The 18609-nt window shown below is 61.1% G+C and overlaps 2 protein-coding genes across 4 annotated transcripts in view; both read right to left on the bottom strand.

Annotated features, from left to right (window-relative positions):
* Positions 1 to 10372, bottom strand: part of DDR2 (discoidin domain receptor tyrosine kinase 2) — a 12329-nt gene extending 1957 nt beyond the window's left edge. The window contains exons 1-16 of the mRNA XM_015615745.3: positions 10186 to 10372; positions 6977 to 7083; positions 5224 to 5326; positions 4890 to 5121; positions 4656 to 4803; positions 4414 to 4519; positions 3879 to 4062; positions 3565 to 3808; positions 3397 to 3459; positions 3145 to 3275; positions 2438 to 2648; positions 1768 to 1982; positions 1547 to 1683; positions 1007 to 1198; positions 690 to 918; positions 28 to 177 (exon numbers count right to left, since the gene is read on the bottom strand). Of these exons, the coding sequence (XP_015471231.1) occupies positions 28 to 177; positions 690 to 918; positions 1007 to 1198; positions 1547 to 1683; positions 1768 to 1982; positions 2438 to 2648; positions 3145 to 3275; positions 3397 to 3459; positions 3565 to 3808; positions 3879 to 4062; positions 4414 to 4519; positions 4656 to 4803; positions 4890 to 5121; positions 5224 to 5326; positions 6977 to 7073 (2442 nt within the window). The 5' untranslated portion in view covers positions 7074 to 7083; positions 10186 to 10372. The remainder of the gene's footprint in view (positions 1 to 27; positions 178 to 689; positions 919 to 1006; positions 1199 to 1546; positions 1684 to 1767; positions 1983 to 2437; positions 2649 to 3144; positions 3276 to 3396; positions 3460 to 3564; positions 3809 to 3878; positions 4063 to 4413; positions 4520 to 4655; positions 4804 to 4889; positions 5122 to 5223; positions 5327 to 6976; positions 7084 to 10185) is intronic.
* A 1699-nt stretch (positions 10373 to 12071) lies between these two features.
* The window catches only part of UAP1 (UDP-N-acetylglucosamine pyrophosphorylase 1), a 7574-nt gene continuing 1036 nt past the window's right edge, over positions 12072 to 18609 (bottom strand). Inside the window, exons 3-10 of one of the 3 annotated variants that reach the window (XM_015615746.3) lie at positions 17951 to 18126; positions 17540 to 17712; positions 16090 to 16283; positions 15576 to 15719; positions 15070 to 15258; positions 14613 to 14660; positions 12824 to 12890; positions 12072 to 12598 (exon numbers count right to left, since the gene is read on the bottom strand). In XM_015615746.3, the coding sequence (XP_015471232.1) occupies positions 12506 to 12598; positions 12824 to 12890; positions 14613 to 14660; positions 15070 to 15258; positions 15576 to 15719; positions 16090 to 16283; positions 17540 to 17712; positions 17951 to 18126 (1084 nt within the window). In that variant the 3' untranslated portion in view covers positions 12072 to 12505. The remainder of the gene's footprint in view (positions 12599 to 12823; positions 12891 to 14612; positions 14661 to 15069; positions 15259 to 15575; positions 15720 to 16089; positions 16284 to 17539; positions 17713 to 17950; positions 18127 to 18609) is intronic. The other 2 variants (XM_033511467.1, XM_015615747.3) reach the window with 2 other exon arrangements.

The raw sequence follows: 18609 nt of genomic DNA, 5'->3' as shown, positions 1-18609 counted from the left end.
TCCCACCCCAGCCCACCCCATCCCCACCTGCCGGCCCTGGTCCCGGAAGAACTCGCCGGTGTTTTCGATGACCTGCTCGTCAGACATGTGGGAGTAGGGCTGCTCCCGGCAGAGCGTGAAGGTCTCCCACAGTGTCACTCCGAACGCCCACACGTCACTGGCCGTTGTGAACTTGCCCTGGCCAGAGGGAGCAGAGCAGAGCAGGGTCACGGGCTTTACCCCACCCTGCTCCAGAAGCTGTAGGTGCTCAGGGATCAAAACCTCGTTCTGGACGCTTTGGCATCCAGACCTGGGCTCAGAGGGGTGCTTGGCCCCACAGAGCAGATTTCTGCCTGGGGCCAGAGCCTGGCCAGCTCCAGGTCTGGCTGCCAGTGGCTGCTCTGAGAGCTGGGGCTTGCCAAGGACCCAGCTCCCTGTGAAGGTGAAAACCAACACTGCTCCCTCTTCCAGGTCTGGCCATGGCCAGGATAAAATGCCAAGCGTCCTGCTTAAAGGATGTCCTGCACTGTAACATCAAAAACTGCCACAGTCCCCCCACCACTCCTGCTTTCCCCATACTTCACCCCAAATCTGGGCTGCAGTGAGCACAGACCTCACCATCCCTCCTGCACCCCCAGGCCAAGGACACAGCGCCTGAGCCTGCCCAGAGCCATGTCAGTGTCCATCAGAGGAGCCCAGGCCCCGTGTACCAGCAGGATGCTCTCCCAGGACATCCAGCGGATGGGGAGCACCGCCCGGCCCTGGATGCGGTAGTAATCCCCGCTGTACAGGTTCCTGCTCATCCCAAAGTCGGCGATCTTGATGGTGTAGTGCTTCCCCACCAGGCAGTTGCGCGTGGCCAGGTCCCGGTGCACGAAGTTGAGGGACGAGAGGTACCTCATGCCCGAGGCGATCTGGGTGGCCATGAAGCGCAGGTCCCTGTCCGGGGGGACACGGGGCTGATGAGAGAGGGAGGGGAGGGGAGGGGAGGGGAAGGGGAAGGGGAAGGGAAGGACAGCAGCCCTACCTGACAGTGGGTGTGTGGCCATCTGCAGGGCCACCTGCCTGCTGGCGGGACAGGAACTGGTTGAGGTCCCCATTCTCCATGTACTCGGTGATCATGCACAGGGGATCATCTGTGATGCACACTGCCAGCAGCCGGATGATGTTGGGGTCCTTCAGCCGCGACATGATCTTGATTTCCTTCAGAAAATCATTCCTTTCCGGAACAGAAACCACACGGGTCGGACAGACAGACCCCGAGGGGCACGGAGGTGAGCGCAGACTGGCCAAGAGCGGCACCCGCCCAGCCACACCTCCTGAGGGACCTGTGGGCCCCTTCCCCTTCCCCTGGAGATGAGCTGCAGGGTGGGCTCAGCAGCTGGACAGGCACTGGGGAGCTGGCTAGGAACAAGGACCCTGACATGTGGCAGCCCAGCATCCCCAGAGAGCTCAGGTGTGCGGTCCTTGCCGCTGGAGACAGGGGATGCTCTCCAAGCATCCCAGCCCTCCTGGAGAAGCTCTGCACGGGGGCAGTGCTGGGCTCTGTGCCCCCCTCAGCCCCTACCTGGCATTCTTGTTGGCATCTGCCCTCAGCATCTTCACAGCCACCAGCACGGGGTGCTCAGAGCTGCCATCCAAGCCCTCCAGGGCCAAGTCCTTCCCTGTGAACTTCTCCATCCCCTCCACTTCACAGAGGTGAACCTGGGGGAGCAAGGGGCAGCCGTTACCTCTGCTCAGCCTCCCAGCCCCGGCCAGCCGGGAGAGCTATGCCCGATTCCCGCTCACCTCCCCAAACTGGCCTTCCCCCAGCTTCTCCTTGAAGGTCAGCAGCTTCCTGGGGAACTCCTCGACGGCCACGTCCTTGCCGGAGAGCAGGTCCATGGTGAGGGCTGGCACCGAGTAGGTGTTGCCGCCCGTCACACCCTGCAGGTTGACGATGTCGGCCTCGGCGTAGTGCGGGACGCCCTCGGGGACGCCGGCCTTGGCGGGGCCGCTGCAGCCTGGGGGGACACAGCGGGGCCAGCCCTGCCGTGGGTGTCCTGCCCTGGGCCCTCTGCTCCTCGGTGTCTGCTAACACTGACCCCGTCTGCCCCAGAGCCCCCCGTGCCGCCCCACGGGGCTGCATTCCCACTGCTCCGCTCCTTCAAACACACCAATGGAGCCCTGAGCACCAGGTGAGCAGAGATCAATGCCTGGCCTCCAGATCATCGAGGAGGAGGTGCCAGGGCATCCCAAGGATGATGGTGGGACACAGCTTGGCCTGGCAGTGGATGTCAGAGATGGCTCTCGGTCACGGGCTTTGTGTGACCTTCATGTGGGATGCACGGGGGCTGTGTGACCTCTCCCCTCTGTGACAAAATGTTTGGAGAGCGGCCAGAAGCTGGGGCTGGGGAGAGGGGGCTGCAGCAGGCTCAGTGCAGATGGCTGTGAGCACGCAGGGTGTCCTGGCTCTCACCTGTGTCCTCCTCCCCCGAGGTGAACTCGGGCAGCTTGCGGATCAGGCGGGAGGGCTCCTGGTAGTCGGGTCCCAGGGGGAAGATGCGGTCGTAGGTGGAGCTGGACTCCTGCTCGCTGGGCGAGGAGGAGCGGTTGTGGATGAACATGCTGGATTCGCTGGGCAGGGAGAGGCTGACGGTCATTTCATCATCCAGCATCCTCCGTGATGCCTGTCACAGCGGGGCAAGGGAGGAGAGAGGTGGGGTTCCCCACAGCATGGAAAGGGTGGGGTGTCTCGTGTTCCGTGGTTCCAGGGATGTGCCCAAACCTCCTCTCTAGTGCCTTGTCCCTGGATTACAACGCCTGCCTGGGTTTGTCCTCATGCCCCCCCTTCTCTTGTCTGCCTCTATGGAGAAGGGTTTGGCTTCATCAGTTCTGTGAGTGACCTTGGTGGCTGTGGTGAGAACCCTCTGCACCCACGCTCCTGTTCCCCAGCTCAGCTTCAGGACAGAGGGATGGACAAACAGGCAAGTCCCAGAGTCACCACCCTGCTCAGCTAACTCCCCTTGCCTGGATGATGGGTGAAAAGCACAGCCTTTCTGAGGAGGGGAAGGGAGCACCAGCCCTTGCACGGAGCCTGCTTTCTCTGTGCTGAGCTCAGGAGAACCTGCCCAGAATGATCCCACCCCCACAGGGCGCCTCACCAGCCACACCACGCCTGCCCACCTTCTCCAGCATCTTCTGCCAGAACTGCCGCCACAGGATGATGACAATGATGGCCACCAGGATGAAGATGATGGCCACCAGGCACCCGATCAGGATGCGCGTGTTGCTGTCGTCCACCTTGAGCGTGGGGTCTAGCCGGAGAAGGGGACAGCGGGGGCGGTCACAGCGGGGCGTGGGGAGACCCCCTGCCCCCTGGGGTGGGGTGGGGCACGGCCCCCACCCAGCACGGGGAGACACGCTTCCCACGCTTACCGTAAGTGGTGGGGGCCGCGGGTGCCTCGGCGGGGGGCACAGAGTTGTTGTACATGGCTGCATCTGGCCAGCGAGAAGCCAACATCAGGTGGGGCTGTGGACACCCCCAGCCCCACTGAGCCTCCCACCGGCACAGCCTGGTCCCTGGGGGCCCGCAGGGACGGGTACCTGACTGGAAGGTGATCTCACTGAACATCATCCAGGTGTCGGCAAAGTAGTACTGGCACTTGATGGCGCTGGCCATGCGGTGCAGCAGGGGCACGGTGACGAAGCGGGCGCTGGGGTTCACATCATCCAGCACCAGCACCGAGGAGACGGCGCTGGGCTCCCACTCGCCGGCGTCGGCGCGGAAGTAGCACTGCACCTCCTTGAAGATCTTCACACCTTTGGCGAACATGTTGTTGCAGTGGACCTGTGGGGCAGGCTGTCAGCACGGCCGCCGAGGGGCACGGGGAGGGCGGCAGGGCGGGGGGGGCGTGGACCTTCATGGCGGTGAAGTTCCTGATGCGGTCGAACTCGAAGGTGATCTCCACGAAGCCGCCGGCCGTGCTCTCGTTGCGCCAGCCCACGTAGTCGTAGCCCGGCCAGACGTGGTACTCGTGGGTCTGCGTGAAGTCGTCCAGCCCCGACACCCCGTCCGTCAGCTGGCCCAGGCCCTCTGTCATGCTGGCAGAGGGACAGAAGGAGCGTGACTCTCGCCATCCCCACAAACCTGCACCTGCACCCTGCACCCCCCGGCAGCTCCTCACGGGCCCCGGGACACTCGGGGGGATCTTGTTCCTGATGTTCTCTCTGGAAAAGGCTGTGGGGTGCAGAACATGAGGTGCAAATCCAAGGGAAGGGCTGGGGCTGCCTCCCCCATCACACTGTCCCCCTCATGATGAGCAGCCCTCCCAGGCTGGCCACGTCCTCCCCCTGAGGGACACCACAAACATTTGCTCTGCTGAGGATCAGCCTGACAAGGCCGGGAAGAAACGTCCCCCTGGCCTGCTGGCCAGCGTGGCACGCAGTCCTCACCTGTAGCCGAAGGCCCCATCGTACACCGAGTCGTTGAGGTAGATGATGGTGCCCCCGGGAAGGACGAGCTGCTGCCCGACCGGCGCGTTGTAGGACACCAGCCCATCTGCAGGAGGGAGGGGTGAGTGCACAGACACCCGCCAGTCCCGGCTGCTGCAGCACGGACAGCCCCCATGGGCTGGGCCACAAGGCCAGGATGGGTGCTGGGGACACGGGGACAGGCACAGGAGAGCAGCACCCACCCAGCCAGGCGCAGCCGTACAGCTCCACGCGCAGGCAGACGCTCATGGAGTGGTCAGTGACGGGGATGAAGCGGACAAAGCGGGCGATGAGGGGCGGCTCCAGGTCCTTGAGGACGATGTCGTAGGTGTTGGTGTTTCCATCCAGCACCTGGAGAGAGAGCAGCACGATGGGGATGGCCAGGAGGAGCCTCCTCACCCCCCATGCAATGCAGCCCCCACCATCCTCCTCCTCACCTGCTTCCCGTGCCGGTTCCTCCAGGAGATCCAGCGGGTGCCATCCCGGCTGTAGTTGATTTTATACATGGGGGAAAACTCATTGCCGTGGCCCTTGGCGTGGCGCCCCTGGGTGCCCACCAGCGTGATGAAGTGCAGGGCTTGCAGGTCGATCTGCAGGAACTCCTTCAGGTCATCTGGCTCCACCGCGGTCTTGGGGCACCAGGCTCCGTCGCCGTCCTCCAAGTCCAGCCTGCGAGCCCAGAGCGGAGGAGCCGTTTGCAGGTGGCCGAGGCCGGCCCCGCGTCCCCCTCCTCCCTCCTCTGGGGCTGCTGCAGGAGGGTGCCACACTCACCGTCCGTACTTGGCGGCCGTGGAGTCAGACCACTGGCTGGAGGCTGAGATGTCCTCGTCAGGGATGTGCCCGCCCGACATTCCCAGGGGGTACCGACACACGGCTGCAACGACACCGGCGGGGCGCTGGCCAGAGGGAACCCCTCTGCCGCTGCCCAGCCGGGCTGGGCACATCCAGGGTGCCCCAGGGCAGCCCTCTCCACCCCTCTGGCTTGCAGAGAGAGGGTGAAGCAAGGAGGGGACAGTCCTGCCTAAGCAGGCACCCTGCCGAGCCAGCGAGGGCCAGAAGCGGGTGCCAGCCCAGCTCCAAGGAAGCTCCAAGGGCTGACGGGCAGGCAGGCCCTGTCCCCAGGGATGTCCTCAGCCGTGCTGGCAAGGACCTGGGCTGCGGTGGAGCCTGTGAGCTGGCACTGCTGTCCCCATGCTCCAGAGGGCTCACTCCAGAGGCCACTTGCCCAGAAACCATGTCATGCTGCTCCCTGTCCCTGGGGAGCCAGTGACCAAGACGGGCACTCATCCTCCCCGCTGCCCCCTCAGCTGCCACCTCCAGCCCTGCTCCCGGCCCGGCTGCGAGTGGAAAAGTACCCGGGGTGGCAGGCGGGCTGCAGCCCCGAGTGGCAGCCGACTCCCCCAGCACCGCATCCTCGCTGCTTCACAGGAGTTCTTTTTTCACGCCTGGCTGCCAAGAGCTCTGCTGAAAGGGCGGCTTGTTTGGCCGTGTTTACCGTCTGCCTGCCGGCTCCAGCCCACCGCGCTCCCGCCCCGAGCAAACACCCGCACCGAGGTGGCGAGGAGCGGGCAGGACGCTGTGCCCAGGTCACCTCCACCCACAGCCCCTGGCTCTGCAGAGAGCCCACGTCCCCTTGTGCCACCATCCCCGGGACACCGGGATCCTACAGCTGGCACAGGGATGAGCGCGCCTTCATCGTGAGCGCTGGCACAGCGGGAGCATCTCCTCTGTCTCCTGCTCTGCTCCCACTGAATTCCTGTTTAGTTCTTGCCAAACATGGAGCCAGCCCTGGACTTTTGTCTTGGTAACAACAATCCTGGCCAGGCAAATCCAATCCTGCCAGCCACAGATGTCTGCAGGAGAAGCAGGATTGCCTCCCTAAGTACGCACCAACCTCCAGGGAAGACACAGCTCACTCCTCCCAGAAATGGAAGGAGCCTTTGAAGGGACTTGTTAAAGGGACTCCCTGGGGAAACCCTGGGAAAACCCTGGGAAAACCCTGGGAAAACCTGGGCTCTGTCCATCCCTGCAGCACAGGATGGGGCTGAGCCCTGCAGGAACGGCTCTAAACACGCTTGTGCCGCCGGCTGGCGCACTGTTGTGGTTTCTGAGCAGAAGCCAGGCACCCAGTCAAGCCACTTCACCAAAGCCAGCCTTGGTTTGCTGCAAAACCGCCAGAGAAGGCAGAGCCCAGCAGAGAAAACAACAGCTTGGCACCTGGCAGCCTGGGTGAGCCCCCATGGGCAAGGGCCCCAGTCAGAGCCCAGGGCTGCTGTGCTTTGTTTGCCAAGTGCAGCACCTGGCAGGGCAGGACAGCACCCGTGGCACGCACAGGGGGCTCTGCAGCTGCCCGAGGGAGGTGCAGGACAGCACCAGGCAGCTCCAGGCTTGGGGGGCCATCACATCCTGCCCCAGAGCTACAAAATCCCAGAAATCATGGAGAGGATGAGTCCAAACTTGTCCAGCTGGCAGGAGCAGAGACCAGGGAAATGAAATGACGGCACCTGGTCCCTGTGTGACTTACCGGGGTTGACCTGGGCTCTGGCAGCATGAGGGACGTGCAGCAGCAGTGGCAGCAGGGGCAGCAGGGGCAGCAGGGCCGGTCTGGGGGTGGCCAACATGTTGGCAGTCCTGTGGAGACAGAAGCAGGGCTCGTCACGCTGAGGCAGCCGAGGAGGGAACAAACACCAGCTCTGCTTGGGGCAGCCAGCGAGGATGGCAGCGCTTCTTCTGCCACCCTGTGACCCCGTGCAGGAGGAACTGAGCCTCAGCTCTGTGCTCACAGGGATCCTGGGAGCCATGGCGTGCCACATCCCCACGGGATGGCCACAGGACCTGCGGGAAGCTCCCTGGGCTCTGCCTGGGGCCAGCACTGGCCACCTCCACCACCTGCCCTCAGCTGCCAGGAACCCCGAGCCCAGGCAGCTCCCACTGTGCCCACACACCTCTGGGTGACACCATGGGGTCTGGCACCACGCCGGGGGGAGCACCAGGGACACCCCTAAAGGTCACCAGCCTGCCCCAGCCTCCCTGAGCTCCCCTTATCTGCCAAGAGGACACTTCACACCAGCACCAGATGCAATCGGTTCTCCTTCTATTAAAAAAGGCTGTTTTAACCTAGCTGAAATGCACATTGACCTCTGAGAGAGCAATCTACCAACCTGGGGGTTAAAGGGACCACAGCTGCTGGCCAAAAAGGGCCTGGCTGCTGGGGTAAATCCCCACTGCACCAGGGGTGACTCCTGGCTGGCACATCCTTGAACCAGCCCAACACCACTGGGGCTGCAGGTGAACACCCACTCGTGTCTCTGCATCGCCCCGTGCTGTTGTCCCCACCACCAAGAGAAGGGCTAAACACACCCAGAGCAGCTGCCCACATCCCACAGAGCCAGCTGGGAGCTGCTGGGTCGCTGCCCCAGCTGGGGTTTGGCATGGCAGGAGCGAGACCAGGGTTTGTTGTGGCCACAGCAGCAGCCAAGGGGACAGCAAAACCCCAGGAGCTGCCACCTGCACTCTGCTAGAAGCTCTCTGCACCCCACAGCACCCTGCTGGATTCCTGGGGGACTCTGCCAAACACCACAAGCTCTGCACAAGTAAACACCTGCACTTGGGATCATTTCCCCCTTTTTTTCTAATTTTCTTTTATTTTTTTAATAAATTTTTTTAAAGCACATATGTGGTTGCTTTCCCCCCCTGTTCCCAGCTGGGAAACTGCAGCTAGTTGAGAATTTCAGCTGCATTGCCCAGAGGCACTCGCAGGAGGCTCCTGCATTTGATGATGGCCAGTTGCCCCCAACATTAAAATCTTAATTTCCTTCTGCATTCCAAAAAATATCCAGGGATATTTTTTCCCCACTACTCTTTCAGGCTGAGTAAACTCTTTAAGCATCAGGATACCAGATGCTGTAATCTCCTGCAGGGAATGCATTTCCATTTAGCCTAGCATAGGGAAATCATCCCCACGTAGGCACTGGGAAGTGCTTGGGGCTGGGGACAGTGTGGGGACAGTGTGGGGACAGTGTGGGGACAGTGGCTCAGGGACACACGGGCAGTACTGGCAGCCCAGCTGGAAACCAGTTTTGTTCCACCAGCTCTGCAAACAGGACGGCTTTGCAACGTTCTGACTGAAAATGTTTGCTGAAAATTTTCAATCGCTGGAAAGTTTTAGTGCAGAGAGTTTTTGGAGCTCCTCCCTGGCATCGCCTGGGCTTCGAGTTCCCCTTGGCTGCTGCTTTCTTGTTGTTTTCCCTTCTTATTTCCCTCCTTCCTTATTCTACTGAAACAACCAAGGGAAATAACTGGGGGAAAAACTAAATCTGCATTTGTTAAGAGACAAAGCCCACTCGAGCCATGGTCCCCTTTGCTGTCCCAGGTGATGTCCCCAGCTGGGTGAGGTCCCCAGCTCGCCTTGGGGGCACTGCAGGAGCCCCATGCAGGAGGGGATGGATGGCAGCAGCCTGCCCACCCTGGGCACACCCGGTACAGCTCTGCCGGCACTGCAGGAGCCCCATGCAGGAGGGGATGGATGGCAGCAGCCTGCCCACCCTGGGCACACCCGGTACAGCTCTGCCGGCACTTCCAGCGCTCCTCTCGCAGAGCTCCTGTCCCCACACGGGGCTGGGGCTGCCGTCCTGCCGGGCCAAGGGAATGTCCCCGAGCGGCGACAGGCTTGCTGTGAGCCCGGCCCGGGGATAAGGGGATAAGGTTGTTGGGATAAGGGATAAGGTTGTTGGGATAAGGTTGTGGGGATAAGGGGTTCAGGAGCCCTGCCCAGCTGGCACTACAGCCCCCAGCATGCCGTGCCGCCCTGGCGGGAGCACAGAGCAGCATGCTGGGACCCGTAGTCCTCCTCCCTTCCAAAAATGCCATTTTAGACTTTTTCTGGGCTGGATGCAGCCCCATTTTCTGCAGCAGAAGCGCCACGGGCCGGCGGGCTCAGTCCGGGGCATCGCGGCTGCGAGGGGCAGCCAGTACGGCCCGGTGGCTCCCGGTGCCCGGCAGGAGCGCGCCCGGGGCCTGGGGACAGCGGGACAATGGGACAGATGGACAGAGGGACCCGGGACAGAGGGACCCGGGACAGAGGGACAGATGGACCCGGGACAGAGGGACAGAGGGACCCGGGACAGAGGGACAGAGGGACAGCAGGACAGCGTCCCGTGGGCGCCGCATCCAGCAGCGCTCCCCGCAGCTCCCGGCCCTGCCCCGCGCTCCGCCAGCCCGGATTGCGGCTCCGGCAGCGGGACACGAAACTCGGGAGCAGCGGGACACGAAACTCGGGAGCAGCGGGACACGAAGCTCGGGAGCAGAGGGACACGAAGCTCGGGAGCAGAGGGACACGAAGCTCGGGAGCAGAGGGACACGAAGCTCGGGAGCTGCGGGACACGAAGCTCGGGAGCAGCGGAGCCAATGAGCCCGGGTGCCTGCCGGGCCCTGGGGACAGCAGGGCCCCTCTGGCTCGGCAGCGCTGCCGCCAGCTCTGCCAGCAGACACAGGGGCGGCAGCTGGGGACGGACACCGGGCCCGGGCCGCCACCAGGCCCGGGGGGAACGCTGGCACCGCCGGGTGGGCTGGCGAAAAGGGGTCGCTTGTCACCTCCCCGAGCGAGCACAGCTCCTGCTGCTGCCCCAGGGGCTGCCCGGGCAGACCCACAGCCCAGCCCCGGTACCCGGCTCCACAGTCCCGATCCCCCCGCGGGCCGAGCCCCGCACGGCCCCGCACGGCCCCGGCACTCACCCCGGGCCGGCTCCGAGCCCCGGGCCCGCGGAGCCAGGTGAGCACAGAACTTCTCCGGGCTGATGCAAGATGCCTCTGGGAGCTCGCTCGCATTCTGCGGATTCCTGGGAGCCGGCCAGAAATCCCACAATCCTACATCTCGCACATTTGGTTTCAATTAGGGAGCGGAGAGGGGGAGCCAGTCAGCGATCCGGGCTGGCTTTTTGGCAGAGGTTATTTTCCTCGGCCCGAGGGAATGTGCGCACAGCTATAATTTACAGCAAAACCCATTCATAGCGCAAGAGAAAAACATAAAAAAGCGCCCGTGGCCAGCAAGGGAAGTCAAAGCAGCGGGCAGCGTTTGGCTGTGCACGGCACGCGTGTCCGGCACCCCCAAAACGCGGCTGATGGGAACAGTCCACGACAGCCCCGAGCGGGCCTGCAGGGTCCCAGGGGGGATCCTCCTCTCCTGGGGGAAGGATCTGGGACTCCTGCACGGGCACACGTGGCCGGGACAGCAACCAGAGAGCCGGCCTGGCTCGGGGCTCCGGCTGCCCGAGCTCCGTGCGGAGCTGCTGGCTCCACATCATTTCCAGGCACCAGCCTGGCACTGCCTGCGCAACGAGGCAGGGACAAAATAATAACAATACTACTAATGCTAATAATAGTGGGCTCGTGGTGATCTTCGTGCAACAGCAAAAACCACAATTAAAGAACTTATTTAAAAAAAATAAATAGTTTTTGACTGTTTTGGCTTTGTTGAATTCCACGCTCGCATTATGGGAAGGAAGTAGCACCCCTGGCAGCAGGCCAGCAACTCCCTAAAAGGCTTTCCTGTCCGACTAGAAACCCCACAGCCCCAGGGCTGTAGCCTTGCTACTAAACCAACCTCTGCCAGCCTGAAGTCTGCAGCCAAACCAGCAGAATGGGGGAAGGCACTGCACCCCCGGCAGACACTGGGACCCTGGTCAGTGCCAGCAGAGAGGGGCTGCAGCTCCAGCTGAGCCAGCACTGCCCAGGGGGACAGAGGCAGGGCACAGCTGCCCCTGGGCTGGCAGGGAGCCCTGCCCCATGTGCTGCCCCACAGCAGCTGGCAGGGAGAAGCACAGGCTGCCCTACGTGTGCACTGGCAACAAACACCAGCCAGCTCTGCTCCACTCCCCTCCTGCCACCTGGGACTGCTGCTCAAACAACTTGGCAGCAGCCAGCACCCCAGCGCTGTGTCCCAGGACAGAGCTAGTGCAAAGGTGGTGGTCTGCAAAGCCAAAGGCCACACAGAGCCCAGGCAGCCTGTGGTGAGCCAGCAGCAGGCACAGAGCCAGCCAGGATCCCCCACAGGGCCTGGGGAACCGAGTGCTTGGCTGAGCCCAGGATGCTCAGCAGCCACCTTTGAACCCGGGGGACCCTGGTGACTCCCCCCAGAGGGAGTGCTTTGGGTCCCATTCCCAGGCCTGCAGGGGACAATCCTTCCCCAGGCAGCCCCAGGAGGCTGGGACCACATCGGGAGCACGAGAGGGGCTGGCCAAGCTCTACAGCCTTCCTCCCAACCAGGAGGGGAGGCAGCACAGCTGCTCTGCCCCAGGCTATCAGGACACCACACTCCTCGGCACTGGGCTCATGCAGGAGCCAGATTCCCCCCAGGAAAAGCAGAGGGCACATGGCACTGGTGGAGGGCTCAGTGGTTTCACCCTGAGCACACCTCCCTGTTCCTACCTGCTCAAGGCTTGCCACTGTTTGCAGAAATGAGAGAGGAGGGTGCAACTCTCCTCCAGGAAGGCCCCAGATGAGCAGTGCAGGCTAGAGGCCCTGTCTGCAGCCACCCTCACTGCACTGAACAGAGCACTTGGCATGATACAGTCAGCTCTCTGCTCCATGAGCCTCTTGCTGGAAAGTCAAACACCACCAGATGACAAACAGGAGGGACTCAGAGTTTAATTGGGGGCTTCCAGTTGTGCAATATACAAAGGATGACCAAAAGGGAGGACATGGGCAATGGCAAGGACCCTATTAAAAAAAAATAGTCATGTAGATTTAAAAAAAATAAAAATTCAAGATTAAACCCAGCCCCGTACCATAAAAATCCTCTCTCCGCATGTACAATGACTATTACTATATACATGTTTAAAAATAAATGCCCACAGCCTGGGGAGCAAAGAGCAGCACCACAGCTGTGCTTTGTGGCAGGGGAATCCATAGTGTTTGGTTTTTAAATTAAAATATAAATAGGAGCATACAACGTGCCAAGAACCGAGTGGGTCAGGCCCTGCTCTGCACAGAGCTGTCCCTGCCAGGCCCAGCCATCAGCCTGTGAGCTCCTGGCAGGATGGGCACCACGCTGCCTCTACATCCCGTTCTTCACCAGCTCGTGGATCCCATCCTCGTCGATGATCAGAGGTGTGCGGAACTCTCGGTCCTTCACGTACTGCTCCAGACCCTAGGGGAACGAGGAGTGGCTCATCAGAACACACAGCACATCCCCTGCTCTGCTGTGCTGCTCACGGGGCTCTGCTCCCCTCCTGTGCTGGCACCCAGGGGAGCACTGCCCCAAAAGGCTCCCCAGTGAACTGGAGTCCCTTTTGTGCCTTATCCCCTCACATGTGTGCCCTGCCAGCCCGCTCCATCCGCAAGGGCCCCCGAGCTCTGCAGAGCCAGTACCCACCTCTCCTCCATAGGAGACCAGGGGAGAAATTTCACACTGGATTGGCAGGTCGTTTGCATCCTTCAAGCTGCAGAGACAAAGTAGAGTCAGGAGAGTCAGGTACAGCCCAGGGGGGGACACAGACGGGCCCAAGATCTGCCGAGGCCAGGCGGAGGCTCAGGGGCTGGCTGGGGCCCACACAGACCCTGCCAGCACAGAGCTGCCCTGGGTTAGTCAAGCCTTGCGTGCTCTCCAGAGATGCCAGCTAAAGTTTAGATACCAGCAGCGACTGAAAGGGAAAAGAGCTTTAGATGGGGCTTTCATGGTGCCTTTCCATGTGTGTAACCACAGCAGTGGCTGTGCCCCCAGCCCTGCTGTTTTTGATGCTGCCTGGGAACGAGTCACCCTTTCCTTCTCCTCCTGCAGCCCTGGGGTGATGTGAGATGCACTCACAGAGCTCCTGCCTGTTCAGCTGGACACAAGAGGTCTTGCTTTAAGTTCTCTCTTGGTTAAAACCTCAGGACACAGGGTAAGCCCTTCTCCCTCAGAAACACTCCCTGAAACACTGTCTGCCCCTCCTGCCTTTGCCTGTTAGATCATCTCGCCTCCTCTGTTCTGCCTGTGGGCTGGAGCTGCTGAGCAAAATGTCAGGACCACACCAGTGCTGCCACCAGCCTCCGTAGGACACACTTGGATGATCCTGGATCCAGCTGGGAGTGCAGCTGTGTGGACCCAACAATCAGCCATGGCAACAGCACCCCAGCGTGGCCTTTCCCATCAGTGGCCACAGCAGCCAGGCAGGCAGGGCAGGGCAGGGCAGGGCAGGGCAGGGCAGGGCAGGGCAGGGCAGGATGCCATCCCTGACAACACTCCCTTCACCCAGGCTGAGGCTCCTTCCTGCTGCCACGCACTCACTCAGCCCCCTCCTGTCCCAAGTGTCAGCAGACAAAACTCACCCAGCCCAACCCACACTGCTATTTACCTTGAGTGTTAGATTCAAGATAGTTATTTAAAAAAACAAATTGACATTAACTGGTTATGAAGGGTAAATGTAAGACAAGGTGCATCCTTTGTCCTACATGCTAACTAGTGTAATGGCTTAGTCATAACCCTGAAAACACTTGTGGAGTCTGGAATTGAAACATATAAAACAGCTGTATCCCACCAGAAAGTGTCTGAAGATACAGCTTCTGAAAGAAGGGAAGGCAACAAGATTGCTAATTCTGTGAGCCATTTACACTCTCCAGCTCCAAGTCCCAGCACGTCTGTGCCTACAGAACACAACGGAAGAGTTAAAGTTTCCCTGTGTATTCCCGTAAACCTTCCAGCACTGAGCCAGGGGCTTTCCCTGGTGTCACACTCTGGATCTTCCCAACTCAAGAGCTGGAGTCACACGAAGCCCAGCTGGCTGCTGTGCTCAGATTCACACATGCTACATCAAAGCCTGCCTGACGTTTTCTTTGTGTTTTTAATCCATTTGTGTCTGCCTGGCGGACACCGGGAGGAGACGGCAGCCACCCCCAGCTCTGGGACCCTGCCGTGCTGTGACCCCTGGGGGCTGTGTGCAGCCAGCACCAGGCTGCTGCCATCCTGCACCAAGAGCATGAGCCCCATCCAGTCATCCCTGCGAGAGGAGCCCGGCCAGGAGCGGAGCTGCCTGCGCCCACCACCAGGAGAAGCCGCCGTGCCCGGTGGTGCCATGCCCCAGCGCCCGCATGCGGCCCCGTTAGCCTGGCACGCTGCTCTGCCTGCAGCCCGTTAGTCCCTCAGCACAGCCCCACCACCATGCAGCTGGGACACCAATAGTTACTTGTCATTGACATCTGCTGGGCTGGCAGCTGACCTTCCGTTTGTGACGCTACACGGGAATAAACAAGGGTTAGCAAGGGGGAAAACCAGAGCCAAACGAGTCTGGGGTTTGCTGATCCCTAAAGAGGGCAGCAGGAGGTCTTGTGCTCGAAGGATGTGCTGATGCCAGCCTGGCTGCACGGATCTGCTGCCTGCTCTGGCTTTAGGGAGCCACCTCCTCCCTGCAGAGCCAACCTTGGCAGTGCAATGGAGGCTGGCAGGATTCAGGTGCTGAACTGAGAAGGAAAGCTGCTGCTGGCTGAGCACCACTCCTGCTGCCACCACACAGCTCACACCCAGCTCTGCTCCACAGGTCACCCAGGAGAGGGGACCCACAGCCAGCCGCTTCTGTGACACCATTATCAGTGCTGGGATTGCCTTGTGCTCAATATCCAGCCCCAAGTGGAGCAGCAGCTCACCGAGGGATGGCAGGGATGCGTGTGCCGTTTTCATCCACAAAGTGCCCCCCTGCATTGAGAACCCAGCAGTGGTGCAGGGACATCAGGGCATGTCGGGCTGTGGTGGGGTTGTCCTTGCCATTCTGGCTGTCGGCGTTCTTCAGGGGAGAGAACTCATCCTCACGCAGCACCTCGTACACCACGAACTTCCTGGGGGAACACAGCGTGGGAGGCTCAGGTCTGGAATCTGTGGCTGAGCTGTGGCACAGCCCTCCCCCAGCCCACACCCACAGGCTGTTTTCACAGCCAGGCAGGAGGGAGGGGAGGGCCTGGCCTGTAGGGTCAGCAGATGTTCTGGCACAGGAGCAGGGCTCAGCCCAGCAAGAGGCACACAAAGGCCATCCCTCCAGCTGCCAGCCTGTCCCCATCCCCGGGCACTGCCAGTGGGCACACCCTGGAACAACCCCAGAGCTGCCCCAGGGAGAGCCAGCAGGCAGCCTGGACCCCATGGACAGCAAAGGACATACTTGGAAAACTGGAAGATGTCAAAGACAAACTTCTCCATCTTAATCCCATTGGGCTTCTCGGGTTGGATCAGCTGCCCTGTAGCGATGTCCACGTGTGGGATCTTCTTCTCAGCCACGTGGTGCTGCAGTTGTGGTTCGTAAGTGCTGTAACGGGCCAAGAAAGAGACGTCACTTGCCCAGGCAAGCCACGTCCCCAGCTCAGCCACTGCTGCAGCAGGACAGCTGCCCTGCTCTGACCCCAGCTGCCCCAAGGCACGGGCTGCTCGTCCCCACAGCAGCCAGGAGGGCCAGCCCCACATGCCTGTGCTCTGGGAGCAGCATCCACATATGGCCTGGAGAAACCTTATGTGAAGGAAGGGGCTGTGCAGAGAGGTGGGGTCAGCCCAGCTGTGCAGGGCCAGACACCGGGGGCCCCATCCCAGCACGCCTGGAGCTCAAGCAGCAGAAAGCAAGGCACAGGCAGCTCTGCCCAGCAGCAGCAGCACTCCTGTTCTGGCACTCCAGCAGCCCTTACTTGACCACATCTTTCAGGAAGGCAGTGGTGAAGTAGTGGTTGGCGATGTTGCCCGCGTTGAAGAGCAGCCGCCCGTCCGCGCCGCGCTGCTGGGCGGTGGCCAGGGAGATCTCGCTGTACTCCACCACCTGGTACACACCATCCACACGGCACACCACACCCACCGGCTCCGTGGGGTTGGTCTTCTCCACCACCTGCCCGAGGGAAGCACTGTCAGGGAAAGCACCCAAAGCCCCAGGCTTCAAACACACTCCCCTGTGAACAGCGGGCTCGGACCAGGCCTTTCCCTCTGCTGGGATGGGGATGCTGGAGCCCTCCCAGCTGCTTCTGGCACTGGGGACTGGAGGAAGCTGCGATGGCAGGGCCGGGTGACAGGTGTGAGACACGCCCAGAGGGCACAGCAGGATGTGGCACCAAGCCAACCTGCAGCTGGCAGCAGGCACGGATATTTTTAGCCAACTTGCTATGCATGCTGGCTCATCAGAGCCATCCCCCTGACCTTCCTCTCCTCCCTGCACCTCACACAGCTCCATCTGAGTGTGGGATACCCCAGCAAATCCCTACCCACCACTGTCACACAGAGTGGTGGCATGCAGCAGCGCAGGGCTTTCTCCTTTCTGCGTGCTAAAGTTTATTTCCTCTTTCATGCAGGCCAGGAGGAGAAACTGCCTTGCCTTTCTCAGCTTACCCTCTGAAAGCTGCAAGGCCAGTAAGTCCTTTCACCTGTTTGCCAGAGCCGTGCCCAATGCAAACAAAACCTCTGGCTGTCGAGCCAGTCTTTAAGTAAAGCTTGAAGTGTGCAATTCCCTATCCACAAGAAATGGGGCCGGGTTCAGCGTCAGCTGCACCCACCGTGTCCTGGTCTGGTGCCCAGGATGTCAGGCTGGGGACAGCTGGCAGCTTATGGCAAGGATCCTGTCTGCTTGTGCTACCCACAGCCATCCAGAAAAGAGCTGCCCAGCACCCAGGTGTGTGCCAGCCAGCTAAACAGGGCTCCCAAGGAGCCTCTTGCCTCAGGGGGACCTCCAAGCCCTGGGCCTGTCGGTGCCACATCCCTGTGCAAGGCAGAAGAGCAGTGCCAGGCATCCTCCAGGATGCCAGGGGCAGGCAGGACTATGCCAGGGGCAGGCAGGACTATGCCAGGGGCAGGCAGGACTATGCCAGGGGCAGGCAGGACTATGCCAGGGGCACGCAGGACTACGCCAGGGGCACGCAGGACTACGCCAGGGGCACGCAGGACTACGCCAGGGGCACGCAGGACTACGCCAGGGGCACGCAGGACTCTAGCAGCATGTGTTATTTCACCAGCGAGCTCCAGGTACTTAGTTATCCCTCCCGGTAGTGGCAAGCCAGCAAATGAAGGGTGTAAAGTCAGGGAAGCCAGGCAAGGAGCAGGACAGAGCCCACCCAGTTCTGCAGAAGCAGTGCCTGCCTACTCCTGAAACCATACCTTGGCCCCACAGTCTGCTCCCTTCTCCAAGCAGAACCCGATGAACCTGGGGTCAGCCACCTTCACCAGGATGTTGTCCACGCAGTAGACGTGGACGCTCTGCACTCCCCTCCGCTCCATGTCGTCCATGATGCCGTGTGAGCCCAGGGCCCGGTACAGGCCCCCGTTGCCATCTGCAGAGGGAACACACCCCTGGGGCTGCAGCAACACCCCACTGCCTGCCAGCCACCCACACTCATCCTCCTTCCCTGTGGGCTGATGTGGAAGGTCACCAGCCCAGCTGTGTCCCAGCCTGGTCCTCCCTGCCGAGACAGACACTCCCAGCCTGAGTCAGCCGCGGGCCAGGTCACAGTGAAGACTGCAGCTCCAAAAGCTGCTCCTCAGCACCACATCTCACCCCTGGCCACCAACCTGGTGCCATAGCGATCTTGCCCTTCTCCTCCAGCAGGATTTTCCCATCGAATCCCAGGGCAGGCAGCATGCCCTGCTGGAAGAAGATGACGTTCTCCTTCTTCAAGCCAAAATAGCGATGTTTCTGGAAGAACTCCTTGGTGGACTCCATGGTGCGGCCACTTGTCATGATGTACCTGTTGCAGAGTAAAAGACACCCATGAGCAGGGAGGAGGGGCAGGGTCTCACACCCCTCATCCCAAATGTGGAGAACACCCAGGAGAGGCTTTTCACCCCTCCACACTTAGGAGGATTTGACCTGCTGTGGTCCTACCACCTTGACAAGCCAATGAAAGGTTTCACCCTTCTTGCAACACGTTATCTCCAAAACTACACAACAGTGTGCATGGGACACCCAGCTGCAGTGGCCAGCTCCTGCCTTGTCCACAGAGCACCTCAGCAGCTTCCACCTTGCATGGACATGAAAGCCCCTCCCAAGGGCTGTGGGACTGAGTCTGACAACGTGGGACCTGACAGTGCCAGCCTTGAACCCCTCACTCTAAGGGGCTGTGCCCATTGCAAAGCATTGACACCAAGAGGGGCTATGCCAGTCTGTGGTCCTGGAGCTGCCGAGGGGCTCTGCATCAACCCAGGGGCTACCAAAGGGAACTGCACTAACC

Source organism: Parus major, unplaced genomic scaffold (assembly GCF_001522545.3).
Source record: "Parus major isolate Abel unplaced genomic scaffold, Parus_major1.1 Scaffold246, whole genome shotgun sequence".
NCBI lineage: Eukaryota > Metazoa > Chordata > Aves > Passeriformes > Paridae > Parus > Parus major.
Note: the sequence above shows the minus strand (reverse complement) of the source record. Positions and strands in the feature narration are given on the sequence as shown.